The 16,629-nt window shown below is 52.1% G+C and overlaps 1 protein-coding gene across 1 annotated transcript in view; it reads left to right on the forward strand.

Moving 5' to 3' along the window:
- Duox (dual oxidase) overlaps window positions 1-16,629 on the forward strand; it is a 70,415-nt gene that overhangs the window by 26,696 nt on the left and 27,090 nt on the right. Inside the window, exons 5-9 of the mRNA XM_045754011.2 lie at window positions 1,578-1,785; window positions 2,172-2,338; window positions 4,078-4,196; window positions 6,298-6,421; window positions 15,110-15,248. Coding sequence (XP_045609967.2) covers window positions 1,578-1,785; window positions 2,172-2,338; window positions 4,078-4,196; window positions 6,298-6,421; window positions 15,110-15,248 — 757 coding nt within the window. The remainder of the gene's footprint in view (window positions 1-1,577; window positions 1,786-2,171; window positions 2,339-4,077; window positions 4,197-6,297; window positions 6,422-15,109; window positions 15,249-16,629) is intronic.

Consider the following 16,629-nt stretch of genomic DNA (forward strand, 5'->3'; position numbering starts at 1 on the left):
CCTTTCCAACCATTACTAGTTTCTTAGTTATTATTCTCTCGTTTTTTTCATATGTTTACATTTAAAATGACTTATCGAGTTATCTCCAAGCACTTCTTTATCTGTGGTTCAGTTGCTTACAACTGTGAGACTCCAGTTCTTCCTGACTGTCATTCACGTCTCTAGTTTGTGTCCTCGTTGTTGTAGTGTTCCGGTACTTGGAAATAGTTTCTTTACACTTTAATTCGCCGTTGTTTTGATTGTTGATTACTACTCAAGTATGGCTATATTCTCCTCTCTCTCTCTCTCTCTCTCTCTCTCTCTCTCTCTCTCTCTCTCTCTCTCTCTCTCCTGGTAACCTACTTACTTCGCATGGGAATCAACCTTGTTGCTTATATTTAGAACTTTTCTAGTTATGGTTTATGACTGAACATGTGAGTTTTATGTCGGAGCTGCATACTTAACAGTGGGTCTCGCTTACGTCGTATAATATCCCAATGTAACAAGTAATATTCGTTTTCTTTTGCTGGAAGCTGCCTCGCCTACACTTTGTTGTGCTTCTGGTGTTTTCTACCTTCTCTCTTCTAACACTACATTTGTCCGAGTTAAAGTCCGGTAGCCATTATTCTGACCATCTCTTAGAGTGAGTTGAGTTCATTTTGCTGTACTCTATAGCACGGTCCTCCTCTTATAATATTATCATAGGTTTTGGATCATTAGGAGAGTGCTGCTTCCCTGGTTCTTGTGGTGTGAGGCGTCAGCTGCCTTAGGTGCGCTTGGCGCTCCTCCACTTTACACCTCCCTGGATTATATTGCTGGTTTACATTACTTTCCGAATTTATATTTGCTATTTTACGCACTCGCGAGTATAGGCGCACTCCCGGCCCCCTCAACATAACTCAGACATGTGCGTTCACTCTTGGAACCCACGCATGCGCACTAGCGGTCGAAACCCTCCGGTGGGAATGATCACCATTTTAAAAGACATAACCATTTCCTGTAAATGGTAAGTTCATGCACAATACTCTACATTTGGAGGTGTATATACACCATGCAGTTACTACAATCTTACAACAATTACATAATACGTCAGTCCTCGCACCACCACCACCACAAATGCACCACCACCACGCCCCTGAAGGTAACCACAGCCAGGCCCTCGACCACACCTGCCTCGCCTGTGACTTGTGCAAGAGGAAATGGTTTTTGTAACTCTTCCTCCTTCCTCGCCCTTCGGGATAATTTTAGGTTTATTACCCTAGGAAAGGACATCTTCCGCGGCTTCCCCATCTCTGGAAAAGATGGGGAAGCCATGAACAAATCCACAAGGGCCGTGACGAGGATTCGAACCTGCGTAATCCTCGTCACGGCCCTTGTGGATTTGTTTATTTGATGCATCACGTTAGTGTGATCTCTGTGTGTGATGGGGAAGCCATCTTTTTCATGGAAGATGAAAAAATATTTTCTTTCTTTTCCGGGAAACCGGAATGAGTGGTCATTAAACCCGAGCAATCGAGCAGCGTCATGATGATTAATACATTACTACTAATTTCAACTGTGTTAAACCTGGTGTTACATGTCGCTGTGTAACCTTGCAGCTGAACTACGTGACGTCGTGGTTGGACGCCAGCTTCGTGTACAGCATCAGCGAGGCCAGACTCAACATGCTGAGGTCCTTCGCCAACGGGACCTTCAGGACGGCGCCCGACGACCCCACCATGCCGCCCCGCAACACCGAGAGGATCCCCATGTTCAACAACCCCACCCCACAGGTTCTCAAGATTCTTAACCCGGAGAGGATTTTCCGTGAGTATAGCTGTGTGTGTGTGTGTGTGTGTGTGTGTGTGTGTGTGTGTGTGTGTGTGTGTGTGTACTCCCTAGTTGTACTCGCCTAGTTGTATCTGCAGGATCGAGCAGTGACTCTTGGATCCCGCCTTTCGAGCATCGGTTGTTTACAGCTATGACTCATGTCCCATTTCCCTATCATACCTGGTTTTAAAATTATGAATAGTATTTGTGTGTGTGTGTGTGTGGTATTGTTCAAATGTTTGTGAACGTCGTCCTGTATGTTTGGACGAGTGAGAGTGTAACAGTGAGATACATTTGAGGCAGTGAGAAACATTTGAGATAGTGAGAGACATTTGAGACGTGAGGTGACGTTATTCAAACTGTTGCTCCTCCCCTGTGTACAGTGCTAGGCGATCAGAGGACCAATCAGAACCCGGCTCTCCTGGCCTTCGGCATTCTGATGTTCCGGTGGCATAACGTGGTGGCCGGTCGCGTCCAGGCCGAACACCCGGACTGGTCAGACGAGGACATCTTCCAGCGGGCCAGGAGGATAGTCACCGCCCACCTGCAGGTCAGTCCCGCCCTGTCCCGTCCCACAGCACCTCTATCCCCTCTACCCCCCTTTTACACGTGAACTATGCCCGCTTTCTACCCTCCTCACCCTCTGCACGCCCACATTTACATATTCACTCCTCCCTCCAAAACGCCCCCCCCCAAACCCCCCCTCAAACCCCCCTCAAACCCCCCTCAAACCCCCCCTGAAATCCCCTCTCAAACCCCCCCCTCCTCAAACCTCTCTCAACCCCTCTCAAACCTCTCCTCAACCCCCCCCCCTTCCCATAAAAGCACACGTTCACTCGCCTACACAGGTGAGTGCCTTGGGTGACATGTATGAATGCACTTGGGAGGGATAATACTGTGTCCCGACCTTCATGACAGGTGAGTGCATTCACACACATCAGGACACGCGCGTGCGCGCAGTCATGCACTCACCTCTACACGCACTCACGCGTGTTGGTTCAAACATGCACGTGTACTCTCACCATATTCCATGTTTTTTGTCCAGTTTTATCGTTCATTGGTTTATATATCGTTCCTGACCGTTCCCTCATGACCGTCCAAGAGGTTGGGCACCATTCCTTCTCCCCGTCCCATCCCAAATCCTTATCCTGACCTCTTTCCAGTGCTATATAGTCGTCATGGCTTGGCGTTCCCCCCCCCCCCCTAATAGTTCCCTTCCCTTACCTCGCCCACCTGCAAGGACCTGCACGTCCCCTCACCCACCTGCACGTCCCCTCACCCACCTGCAGCTTCAACTCTTGACTACCTCCACACCCAGCCCTGATCACCGAGCTCCGTACTCGAACTGTGTTAGGGGGTGTCAGCCTATCGGACGAGTCTCCAGAAAGTAAATCAGGGGTGGAGGGGGGCGTGGAAATGAGAGGAGAGGGGGGGCTGGGAAGAGGGGGGGGGGGAGACATGGGAATGAGGGTATCGAAGCGTGAAGACTTTTCTTCCCTCACCCCTATCCTCCCCCCCTGTCCCCCCGCTGCATGGTGTTCTATGGTGTGTGGAGGTCACGGCCTGTCCCTGGTGGGGTGCGCACCCTGGCGAAGGTTTTCGTCCAGATGCAGGCGATGAGTCACAATAACGTGGCTAAATTATGTTGACCAGACCACACACTAGAAGGTGACGGGACGACGACGTTTCGGCTTCGTCCTGGACCATTCTCAAGTCGACTTGGGAATGGTCCAGGACGGACCGAAACGTCGTTTTTCCCTTCACCTTCTAGTGTGTGGTCTGGTTAACGTTTTCGTCCAGTTCCGAAACATGTCAATTCTTGTGACATTTGCCCTCCCTATGCATGTTTCCCCTCTTGGGTTTTTTTGGTGTTACCATGCATCGTTAATTCCCACCTGACCTGTATTTACCATGCGGGAGTCCCTGTCTTGCCTTGAATGGTCCAACCCGTCGTTAAACATAAACCGTCTACGGGTATATCGAGCCAAAGCGACTGTGCGGCGCTGTAATCAAATTACAATGCCCTTCGAATTGGCTTTTAAGTACTGTATAACAAGTATCTCGTAGCTTGTGGTCTAGCTATTGGGTGTGTTGTATGTTACTGTAACAGTCATGTTAGGTATGTAGAGATATCTTAGTACCACAGTTGGAGTGTGACCTGACCCGACCGTGTCTAGGACACGTGGTGACCCGAGGCGCCACAGTGTGGGGGTCTTGTGACCTTGGCTACCTACCTACCTACCCCCGTCCATGCTGGCCACTCCGTGACTTAATATTTCTCTCCCACAGAACATCATTATGTACGAGTTCCTGCCGGCGTTTCTGGGTGAGTCCGTGGAGCCCTATCAGAGATACCGGCCAGATATCCACCCCGGCATCTCTCACGTCTTCCAGTCGGCCGCCTTCAGGTGAGTCCTCCTCCTCCTCCTGCGGTATTGATCAGGTGCGGCTGTGTGTCGGTAGGTCGTAGTAACACTGTAATAAAGGCAGATGAGTGTCACTGGTGAGCTCCCTCACTCAGACCCGCGCCATGACCACCGGATGTATGTGTGTGGTCAAGAGAGGTTGTTAATAGGTCAGTCTCCCCCCTTACACTCTCAGCTGGGCTGACCTCGCTGTCCTGGGAGTGTGGCCAACATGTGTAACATTCTACACGTGAGGTAGATCGACGACTCTTATCCTGGATGATGTAGTAAACATTGGAGGCGTCGTTAAGATGTCGGCGAGCCTGCTGGAGACATTGTTACCTATGCCTGGTTATCAGGTGAGCAGGTGTTGTCAAGCTGTCCCTCTGTATATTACCACCCGCCTGCCGGTCTTCAACTGTGCGCGCGCGCTCTACAAACATTGACAAGTCTTTTTGTGCCACGGCACTTGTGTAAACCTTGCCACTGGTTTCTGGTTTTCTGCACATGGGTTGAGAAATGTTTCTTCTCTTCTCCTAGTGTACCGCAACAGCTTACCATTCCCCCCCCCCCTTCCTTAGTGCCCAATAGCCTCCACCCCCACTTCATCCCAAAGTCCCGGATCCCCCCTCCCCTCAGTGCTCCCCGGTCCACCCAATGCTCCCGGATGAGTTGTGGCTGAGGAGGAACAGGATGTGTATACAAACACCCAACTTTCCCTCTCTTGTTCTTCACTGTGAACGACGGCTTCCTTCCTCTTGCCGCCTGGGCTGATGGCTGCAATTTGTACTCTCCCACCCGATGACTGGCTGAGCTTCCAGAGCCCCGATTGACGCTATGCGTAAGACGGTATACGCCCCACCTCGTGAGCCCACCTCGTGAGCCCACCTCGTGAGCCCCCGTGCCACCTCGTGAGCCCACCTCTTCAGCCCACCTCGTGAGGCCAGAGGGAGCAGCTCTGCAACTCCGTATGTAGGGTGGAAATCAGTTCGTCGTGGGTTCTTGTATTTTTTAACTCCAAACGTCGTGAATTATTTAAAAGTGATGTTAGTCACTCTTGTGAATCATTGAGAGTACTTGAGTGGCGGTAATTCCAGGATAATTACAGGCTTTTAGAGAACAAGAACTCGACAATTACTCGTAATGGCTAAAGGGACCAACGGTGGTGGTGGTAGGAAGCAGCGATGACTGTACAGTGGTGGCCTTGGTCTCAACACTGGCGGGAGGCTGTGACTGATCTGTGGCCTCCACTCTCACTCACTCACTCACACCTCCACTCTCACTCACTCACACCTCCACTCTCACTCACTCACACCTCCACTCTCACTCACTCACTCACACCTCCAGTCTCACTCACTCACTCACACCTCCACTCTCACTCACTCACACCTCCACTCTCACTCACTCACACCTCCACTCTCACTCACTCACACCTCCACTCTCACTCACTCACTCACACCTCCACTCTCACTCACTCACTCACACCTCCACTCACTCACTCACACCTCCACTCTCACTCACTCACTCACACCTCCACTCTCACTCACTCACTCACACCTCCACTCTCACTCACTCACTCACACCTCCACTCTCACTCACTCACACCTCCACTCTCACTCACTCACTCACACCTCCACTCTCACTCACTCACTCACAACCTCCACTCTCACTCACTCACTCACACCTCCAGTCTCACTCACTCACACCTCCACACTCTCACTCACTCACACCTCCAGTCTCACTCACTCACACCTCCACTCTCACTCACTCACACCTCCACTCTCACTCACTCACTCACACCTCCAGTCTCACTCACTCACACCTCCACTCTCATTCACTCACACCTCCACTCTCACTCACTCACACCTCTACACTCTCACTCACTCACACCTCCAGTCTCTCACACTGACTGCCCTCCAATGGCCATTATGGCTATACAAAGTGTCTAAAATGGCTCCAAAATAACAATTCTCTAAAATAGTTTCCCAAGTATAGTTAGGTAAGCTCATTAGGACAATGTGTGATGGAATATGTTGAGAAATGTTGACAGTAGGAAAACCCAATGGTATATACTAATGAGGGATATGTTGGTGTTGCTCTACAGGTTCGGACACACTCTTGTACCGCCTGGACTGTACCGCAGAGGACCCGGGGATGACTGTACCTTCCTCAAGACCCACACAGGCTTCTCCGCCCTCCGCCTCTGCTCCACCTGGTGGGACGCTAATGTGAGTATGCCGCGCCTCGGACCCCCCCCTTCACCCTGTTCCTCTCTCGGCATGTCGAGTACCTTCGGGTTGTCTAAGCCGGTCTTTATATGGCACTCTCTTCTTGCTTTTCTTTTCTCTCTCCCTCTCTTTACTCCTCTTTTCACTCCTCTCTGTCTCCTTCATCCCCTCTTCTGTCTCCTCCTTTACTCTCTCTCTCTCTCTCTCCTCATTTACTGAATCCTCTTCTCCCTCTCCTCCCTCCATATCTCCTCTCTACTCCGGTCTCCCCGGTCCTCCCCTTCCCTGTCTCTTCTGCTCTCTCCCATATCAGTTTCCCCTCCCTCCCCTGCTACACCTTTCTCTTATTCCTCCTCGCCCTTGCTAGGGCAGGGCCGTGGGCGCTTTAGTGTGAGTGGTGGGCGCGTGGGTTGCGTCAGGGAAGCCCAGAAAAAGGCCTCTACCACTGAAGGTTTTGTATCATTCACCTGATTACGCCTGATGTAGGTCGCCCGCCGCAGGAAGAGAGGGGCGGCGCTGTGAAGGGTACAGGTGTGGGAGGATGGGGTACAGGTGTGGGAGGAGGGGGTACAGGTGTGGTAGAAGGGGGGTACAGCTGTGGTAGAGGAAGTGTCCATAGGAGGTGTGGTAGGCGGTGGAGCAGCAAACACCAGCGGCTGTGACTGGTGCTACCACACTAGGAGTTATGAGGCGGTGATTTCAAACGCCACAATAAATAGTGAGCCGGTACTGTAATGTGTCACTATTGCCGTTGTGTGTGGAGTAGAGTGCAGGGATGATAGTGACTAATGGGCACTGTTGTTATTGCTCCCGTCAGGCATCAGTATATACAAGCAAGAGTAACATGCTTATAAATGCGGGGGTCATTAATACTTTGCTCATTTGTACGCTGTTAACTGTGTACGACTGTGATGACCTCACACACACCCCCCCCTCCCTCTTCATACGACAAATTACAATCACCATCACCACCACTACCACCCACAACCACCACCACCACGACGACCACCACCTATAACCACCACCACCACCACCACCACCTATAACCACCACACCACCACCTACAACAACCACCACCACCACCACCACCTACAACAACCACCACCACCACCACCACCTACAACAACCACCACCACCACCTACAACCACCACCACCTACAACAACCACCACCAACCACCACCACCCACAAACACCACCACCCACAAACACCACCACCCACAACCACCACCACCACCTACATCCACCACCACCTACAACCACCACCACCACCACCTACAACTACGACCACCACAACCTACAACCACCACCACCACCACCACCTACAACCACCACCACCACCACCACCACCTACAACAACCACCACCACCACCACCTACAACCACCACCACCACCACCACCACCACCACCACCACCTACAACCACCACCACCACCACCACCACCTACAACAACCACCACCACCACCTACAACAACCACCACCCACCACCACCACCACCACCACAACCACCACCTACAACCACCACCTACAACCACCACCACCACCTACAACCACCACCACGACCACCACCACCAACCACCACCTACAACCACCACCACCACCACCACCCAGCTCCCCCAGTCTTGCTCAACAAGTCACTCCGTTAAAGTCTTCATTATGCTGTGACCTCTATATTCTCCCCAACAGTATTGGGAAATATTTCTTGATCTATATTTTGGTTTACACACTCGGGAATATGGATAGGAAAATATATATATGTAAAACTAGCCTACTTAAATGAAGTTTGGGAAAATGTTGACTCTAATTCAGTGATGAATTATTAGCATAGTCAACTGGCTGTGTATTCACCTAGTTGTATTCACATAGATTACCTAGCAGTAAAATAGGTACCTGGGTGTTAGTCAGCTGTCACGGGCTGCTTCCTGGGGGTGGAGGCCTGGTCGAGGACCGGGCCGCGGGGACACTAAAGCCCCGAAATCACCTAAAGATAACCTCAAGATAGATGTGCTTGCGGGGGTTGAGCTTTACTCTTTCGGCCCGCCTCTTAACTGTCAATCAATCAACTGTTACTAACTACTTATTTCCCCCCCCCACACCCACGCACACCCCAGGAAGCAGCCCGTGACAGCTGTATAACTCCCAGGTACCTATTTACTGCTAGGTAACAGGGGCATCAGGGTGCTTGAAACTCTGCCCATTTGTTTCTGCCGGCCCCGGGAATCGAACCCCTGGTCGACCGCCGTACTGATGGCACCCTGACCCCACCGGTGAGGGTGCGAGGGGGTGCCACTACACACTCAGGGGGTTCAGGGTGAGGGCCAAGGCACCCCAGGAGAAGGACAGGTCAGGGGGAGGTTGTAGTTGGTAAGTGGTGGAGTGGGTTGGGCAGATGTGCTCACACCCTCTCCCGCACCTTTGCTCATCTAGGGTGTGGGGGGGGGTTAGGGTGAGTGTGGAGGGGGGTTTAGGGTGAGTGTGGAGGGGGGCTTAGGGTGAGTGTGGAGGGGGTTTAGGGTGAGTGTGGAGGGGGGTTTAGGGTGAGTGTGGAGGGGGGTTTAGGGTGAGTGTGTGGGGGTTTTAGGGTGAGTATGAGGGTTTAAGGTGAGTGTGAGGGGGGATTTAAGGTGAGTGTGAGGGGTTTAGGGTGAGTGTGGAGGGGGGGGTTAGGGTGAGTGTGGAGGGGGGGGTTAGGGTGAGTGTGGAGGGGGGGTTAGGGTGAGTGTGAGGTGAGGATGAATGAGGCGACACGAGTGGTGTGGCAACTACCACACGAGGGAGGTCTTGGATGACCAGTAACAACCTTGGGGGGGGGGGGGGGGGGAAGTCCAGATCTCTAAGGCTTTTTATTTCTTATCTAATTGCTTGTTACCTTCTGCGCTTCCCTAAGTGTGCTTGCGGGAGGTTGAGCTTCAGCGCTTGGGACCATGTTCTCAATCTTGAAGTGATGTACACGTTCCGGCGCCTATTGGGCTGTCGTATCTACAGTTAATGATCTATATGGATCATCTCACTAGTCTGACGATAACAAAATTCATTGTATTGTCTTTGTGGCTCATTTAAGGGAGCCGAGCGGACAGAACGCTGGGCTTGTGATCCTGTGGTCCTGGGTTCGATCCCAGGCGCCGGCGAGAAACAATGGGCAGTTTTTCACCCTATGCCCCTGTTACCTAGCAGTAAAATAGGTACCTGGGTGTTAGTCAGCTGTCACGGGCTGCTTCCTGGGGGTGGAGGCCTGGTCGAGGACCGGGCCGCGGGGACACTAAAAAGCCCCGAAATCATCTCAAGATAACCATTTAGGTACTTGGTTCCCCATCTGTGACCCCCCCCCCACCCTTCCTCTTGTGCCACCCCTTTCAAATATATATCCTTCTTTCTCTTGTCGATTCCACTGAGAATTTTGTGTGTCGTAATCATATTTCCCCCCTGTTTTGTGTACTCGTGTGACGTGGGGTTTAATTCCTTTAATATTTCGTCATAACTCGTACCGCAGCTCTGGCACAAGATGAGTGACATACCTCGGCACTCCTATGTTTCGGGTTTATTGGTGTAATGATTTCACGCTGGCGCTGCATATTCCAGGATTGGTCTGATGTGCGTGATATTTAAGGCCATGGCAAATTATATATATTCTGATTTATAAGTGCAGTTATGATGGTCCTCGTGGCATACACAGATGAGGGTAGCCGTGTGATGTGTAGGTGGTGGTTGTTATAGATTCAGCTACTGGGAACCAAAAGTTGCAAGTAGCACGGGCTATGGTGAGCCCGTAGTGGACTTACCTGGCACAGGAGCGGGGCTGTAACTGATGTGTAGGGCCTCGGGCTTCTTATGAGGTGTCCACTCACTTGCGGCACCTTGTGTTCTGTCTATCTCTGTCTCTGTCACTCACTTCAACTGCAGTGGTTACTATACAGTAACACAGTAGTATTTCCAGGAGATATCCGTCACCGTGGAACATCGAGTCTCCTGTCATGACTTGTGTGTCTGGATTACAATGTTCTATCCTAGTGCTCCAGTACTTGTTCCTCATTACCTCATCCAGTCATTTGGAGGCTCCGCATGTTAGGAAACCAGGAGCTGGCTCTAAACCTCGGGTGGTTGTCAACGGAGCACCTGGTACTGCTCCAGCCGCCCCTGTGGCAGCCCTGCTGGTGGTTGTCAACGGAGCACCTGGTACTGCTCCAGCCGCCCCTGTGGCAGCCCTGCTGGTGGTTGTCAACGGAGCACCTGGTACTGCTCCAGCCGCCCCTGTGGCAGCCCTGCGGGTGGCTTGTCTGGGGCTGTACCTGGCTCTACACTTCCTCCTGGGTAACTGTGCTACTCACCAGTATTGCGTCCACCTGTCGTCGCCACCTGTCTGTCTCCGCTCTGGTTCTGTCGTGAAGACTGTCAACCTTAGCTGAACCTCACCGTCTCTCTCTGTCGTGTTCACACACTTGCAACACCTTCCTGGGGCCAGATTCACGAAAGCACTTACGCAAACACTTACGAACCTAAACATTTTTTCTCAATGTGGCGGCTTTGTTTCCAATTATTAAACAGTTAATGAGCTCCGAAGCACCAGGAGGCTGTTTATAACAATAACAACAGTTGACTGGGAAGTTTTCATGCTTGTAAACTGTTTAATAAATGTAACAAAAGCCGCCAAAGATTGAGGAAAGATGTACACGTTCGTAAGTTCTTTCGTGAATCTGGCCCCTGGTCTTCAATTCGTGATTTTGTGTGTATTCATTTGTCTCTGACCATGTCTTAGGCTGCCATGTCTGCCTGTCTGCTATGTCTGCCTGTCTGCTCTGTGTATCTGGTGTCTTGGCGCTAATTTGATCTGCCTTTACAGTACACTTGGCCAGTTAAAGGAGACTAGTTATACAGTAACTCCCTTGCCTTTTGGAATCTTAGGTTTCGTGAACTTTCTTGCTGTTGGGGAAGTCCAGATGACAGAAGCGCTGTAGCGAGGGGGGTGGTGCTGACGCTAGCCAGCTTCCTGGAAGCCCTTCCAGGATCCAGCACTAGGTGTAACCTTCATACGTCCAGAGGCAACACTTGCCTTCCAGTGTGGTGTGTAGGGTCATCACACTTGCCTTCCAGTGTGGTGTGTAGGGTCATCACACTTGCCTTCCAGTGTGGTGTGTAGGGTCATCACACTTGCCTTCCAGTGTGGTGTGTAGGGTCATCACACTTGCCTTCCAGTGTGGTGTGTAGGGTCATCACACTTGCCTTCCAGTGTGGTGTGTAGGGTCATCACACTTGCCTTCCAGTGTGGTGTGTAGGGTCATCACACTGCGCCTCAAGTGCTTGTTCACGAGGATAAGTTTAACTTTTACTGCCGAGCATCCAGTAGTAGTTCCTTCTCTCTGACACAACACCATCTCCCACACCACCCTTACTTCAGTTCACATGACCACTACCCGTCACCACCACCACTACCCGTCACCACCACTACCCGTCACCACCACTACCCGTCACCACCACTACCCGTCACCACCACTACCCGTCACCACCACTACCCGTCACCACCACTACCCGTCACCACCACTACCCGTCACCACCACTACCCGTCACCACCACTACCCGTCACCACCACTACCCGTCACCACCACTACCCGTCACCACCACTACCCGTCACCACCACTACCCGTCACCACCACTACCCGTCACCACCACTACCCGTCACCACCACTACCCGTCACCACCACTACCCGTCACCACCACTACCCGTCACCACCACTACCCGTCACCACCACTACCCGTCACCACCACTACCCATCACCACCACCACTACCCGTCACCACCACTACCCATCACCACCACTACCCGTCACCACCACTACCCGTCACCACCACTACCCATCACCACCACTACCCGTCACCACCACTACCCGTCACCACCACCACTACCCGTCACCACCACTACCCGTCACCACCACTACCCGTCACCACCACTACCCGTCACCACCACTACCCGTCACCACCACCACTACCCGTCACCACCACCACTACCCGTCACCACCACCACTACCCGTCACCACCACCACTACCCATCACCACCACTACCCGTCACCACCACTACCCGTCACCACCACCACTACCCGTCACCACCACTACCCGTCACCACCACTACCCGTCACCACCACCACTACCCGTCACCACCACTACCCGTCACCACCACCACTACCCGTCACCACCACTACCCGTCACCACCACTACCCGTCACCACCACTACCCGTCACCACCACTACCCGTCACCACCACTACCCGTCACCACCACTACCCGTCACCACCACTACCCGTCACCACCACTACCCGTCACCACCACTACCCGTCACCACCACTACCCGTCACCACCACTACCCGTCACCACCACTACCCGTCACCACCACTACCCATCACCACCACTACCCATCACCACCACTACCCATCACCATTACCACTCACCACCATCACCACTCACCACTCACCACCATCACCACTCACCACTCACCACCACCACCACCACCACCACCACCACCACCACTCACCACCACCACTCACCACCACCACTCACCACCACCACTCACCACCACCACTCACCACCACCACTCACCACCACCACTCACCACCACCACTCACCACCACCACCACTCACCACCACCACTCACCACCACCACTCACCACCACCACTCACCACCACCACTCACCACCACCACTCACCATCACCACTCACCATCACCACTCACCACCACCACTCACCATCACCACTCACCATCACCACTCACCACCACCACTCACCATCACCACTCACCATCACCACTCACCACCACCACTCACCACCACCACTCACCATCACCACTCACCATCACCACTCACCATCATCACCACTCACCACCATCACCACTCACCACACACCACCATCACCACTCACCACCACCACCACTCACCACCACTCACCACCACCACTCACCACCACCACTCACCACCACCACTCACCATCACCACTACCTTGTAGCTGCACCACAATAGTCAAGGAGCTACCCGTCTTCTCCCATCAACCACATTTCCTTGCACTTTACATGGTTGAATACTAGTAGCCACCCACAACCTTGACCACTCCTGCAGATCCTACAAATACTGTAAGAGCATTTTGTCGAAACCCTCCGTAGTCGGGGAATGTTTTAGGCAGACTACCCTATTTTGTCGGGTAGTCTCTCACAGCTGTTGACCAGACCACACACTAGAAGGTGAAGGGACGACGACGTTTCGGTCCGTCCTGGACCATTCTCAAGTCGATTGATATACTCTCACAGCTGTATATGTCGTCACCCCTCCTCCCCACTTCCCCCTCCCCTACTTCTCCAGCGTGGGGGAAGCAGGAGGGGCTAGGTAGGAGTAGGTGGGGGCTGAGTGAAACGCTGCATTTCCTCTCTTTCATTCCTCCCTCCCCCCCCCCCCCCCCCGCCTTCCACAACACTTCTCCATCTACCAATCCTCCTCCACCCTCCCCTTCCCTGAGGCAGCACCCCAGGCCCAGGTCTGGCGAGGACGCTGGCATATCCGGAGTTTCTCTGCCCTCTGGCACTGCTCGGGTGCCTGTAGTGGCGTAATAGTAGCCTCGGCACGGGTGCCGGGTAGACCTAACCCGGGGGTGCCGGGTAGACGTAGCCCGGGGGTGCCGGGTAGTACTCCGCAGTTATCTCTGAGGAATCGGCACTTAACATACAAGCTTTGGCACTGGGTTGGTTGTGGCACCTGAACTCTAGCATCTATGGTGGGTAGAGGGTTTTCCTCTACCAGGCTTCTTCCTAGTTGCCCCACAACGTCATCGGACTGCTCCCGGAGCCCCACAAGACGGCACCGGGCGCCTTAGTAACGACACTTGACACCTTACATTCCGGTCTATGGACGGTGTAAGGAGACGGAGGACGTCTGAGTGTGAGTGTGAGTGTGAGTGTGAGTGTGAGTGTGAGTGTGAGTGTGAGTGTGAGTGTGAGTGTGAGTGTGAGTGTGTGTGTGTGTGTGTGTGTGTGTGTGTGTGTGTGTGTGTGTGTGTGTGTGCAACCCGTCCTGCATCCTACTCGTGTATATATATATTTAAATGTATGTATGATTATTGTAATCATTAGTGTTTATGGTTTGTGGTTCATGACTGGTGTTGGCGGGTCACCAGGGGGGTGTGGAGGGGGGGGGGAGTAATTATTTAAGGTAGTGATGAGGGTGTTTGTGTGTTGAAGGGTTGAATTAAGGGGGTAATCTCCCCCCCCCCCGGTCTCTCTGTCCCTGAATGTGTTAACTCGTAAAAGCTCACTGTATCTCATGCTTTTCTGTCAATCATCTCTATTTCTCTATTTTTTTTTATCCAAGATGAGAGTTTATTAGAAATGGTGTTGAAATTGGTAGTGAACGTGGAAGGTGAGTGTGTCACCTTGTGGTGTGCCAGGTGAGACCAGTTGTGGAGGTGTACGGTTGAAATTGAAATAAGTTTATTGAGGTCAAATACACACAAAGGGATGAGGTAGCTCAACCTATTCTCACCCCGATCAGTACATCGTATTCATACATATATATATAGACACACATCCCAAACAATAAACATATTACCGATCATTGTGAGAGGTGTAGGAGTGTGTTGTGTGACTGACGGCTGGTGTGTGCTACATAGCCTTCCCGGTTTGGTGCCTTCTATTGATAATTACTTACTTGACGTCTGGTGTGCAGGATGTGATGCAGGAGGACACGGTGGAGGAGCTGATGCGGGGCCTGGCGTCCCAGCTGGCGGAGCAGGAGGACGTCGTCCTCTGTTCTGACGTGAGGAACAAGCTCTTCGGACCCCTCGAGTTCTCCAGACGCGACCTGGGTGAGTTGACTCCTCTCGGTTATTTTCTTGCGCCCGTTACTAATCAAGTGATGAAAGTGACGAGAGTTCGGCCCGTCCTGGACCAAGGAGTGCTGCACCTCACTGGGGTCCAGAACCTTCAGTCCAGAACGTTCTGAACCTCGCCGGGGTCCAGAACCTTCAGTCCAGAACGTTCTGGACCTCACCGGGGTCCAGAACCTTCAGTCCAGAACGTTCTGAACCGAAAGACGGACCTCACCGTTCCGTCTTTCGGTTCCAAACGGACCGATATCTGGTCACTTCCATGTCACGTGTGTGAGTTGCATTATTTCTTTCAGCCACGTTATTGTCTTATTCTCTGCACTAATAAAATGTTTTTGTAACGATGATTCCGTCCAGAGATTTACTAGAGGTGGTTCGTGCTTCACCAATGTACATTACATTAATGTACTAATGTACTCCGGTTGGTAGTGAACATCGGTTCTGTATGACAGAACCAACGCAAAGGGTTTTATATATCGAATTAATGCACGATTAGCAGATAGAATATAACAGTATCCACAGGGCTCTGTTCTGAGGCTCTCTTTGTTTACAATGAACATTAATGAACTCTGAAGATTCTAAAGCAGGGTGTTGTATCAGTGGAGTTAGACGTGTTGAGGTGTAGGGGAGGCCTCGGTAAGCTTCAAGACTAGTGTGAAGTGCTAGAGGCACAACCTGCTCCTGTGCCAGGTAAGTCCACTACGGGCTCACCATAGCCCGTGCTACCCGGGACTTTTTGTTCCAAGTAGTGAATCTTAAACAGCAGCAGCAGCTAGAGGCAACATTTCTCAAGCATTGATGTTTAGGACAAATGGTAACATTAGATATTGCTCAAATTATGTAAACATAAGCTAGTTTAATTGTGTTTTGCATGTGGCTCCCTTCATCCTCCCTTTACGACCCCTTCCTACCTCCTTACTCCTCTTGCCCTCTTAATCCCCCCTTCCTGCCTCTTGCAGCTTTCCCTTCCTTGTGACCGTCTGGAGAAGGGGGCGAGGCTGGCGTGGTTTCACCAGCTGTATTGACCCCTGGAGACTTACCCTCTGCCTTCCTCCCCTCCTCGGGTGGGAAGACGAGGCCACAGAGGGCTGCTCTATACAGCAGTCGCGTCGTTGACCTCTCGCAGGTCTTAGACCAGAACACCCCCCTTCCCCCCTTCCCCCTTGGAACGTACTTTCCATGGCGGGGAGTATTGCGTGCTCTGATGACCCATCGGGAAGTAGTGTGTGTGTGTATTGCTAAAGGATAAGTGATAGACTAAGAGCATTGTATCCTCTAGGGATAGGCTGCGTGGTCGTGTTAGGCCACAGCGCTCTGTCTCCCATTTTGACTCGTCCTTATGGTGGGAGTTGAGGAGAGT

The sequence above is a fragment of the Procambarus clarkii genome, chromosome 30 (genome assembly GCF_040958095.1).
Source record: "Procambarus clarkii isolate CNS0578487 chromosome 30, FALCON_Pclarkii_2.0, whole genome shotgun sequence".
Classification (NCBI taxonomy): Eukaryota; Metazoa; Arthropoda; class Malacostraca; order Decapoda; family Cambaridae; genus Procambarus; species Procambarus clarkii.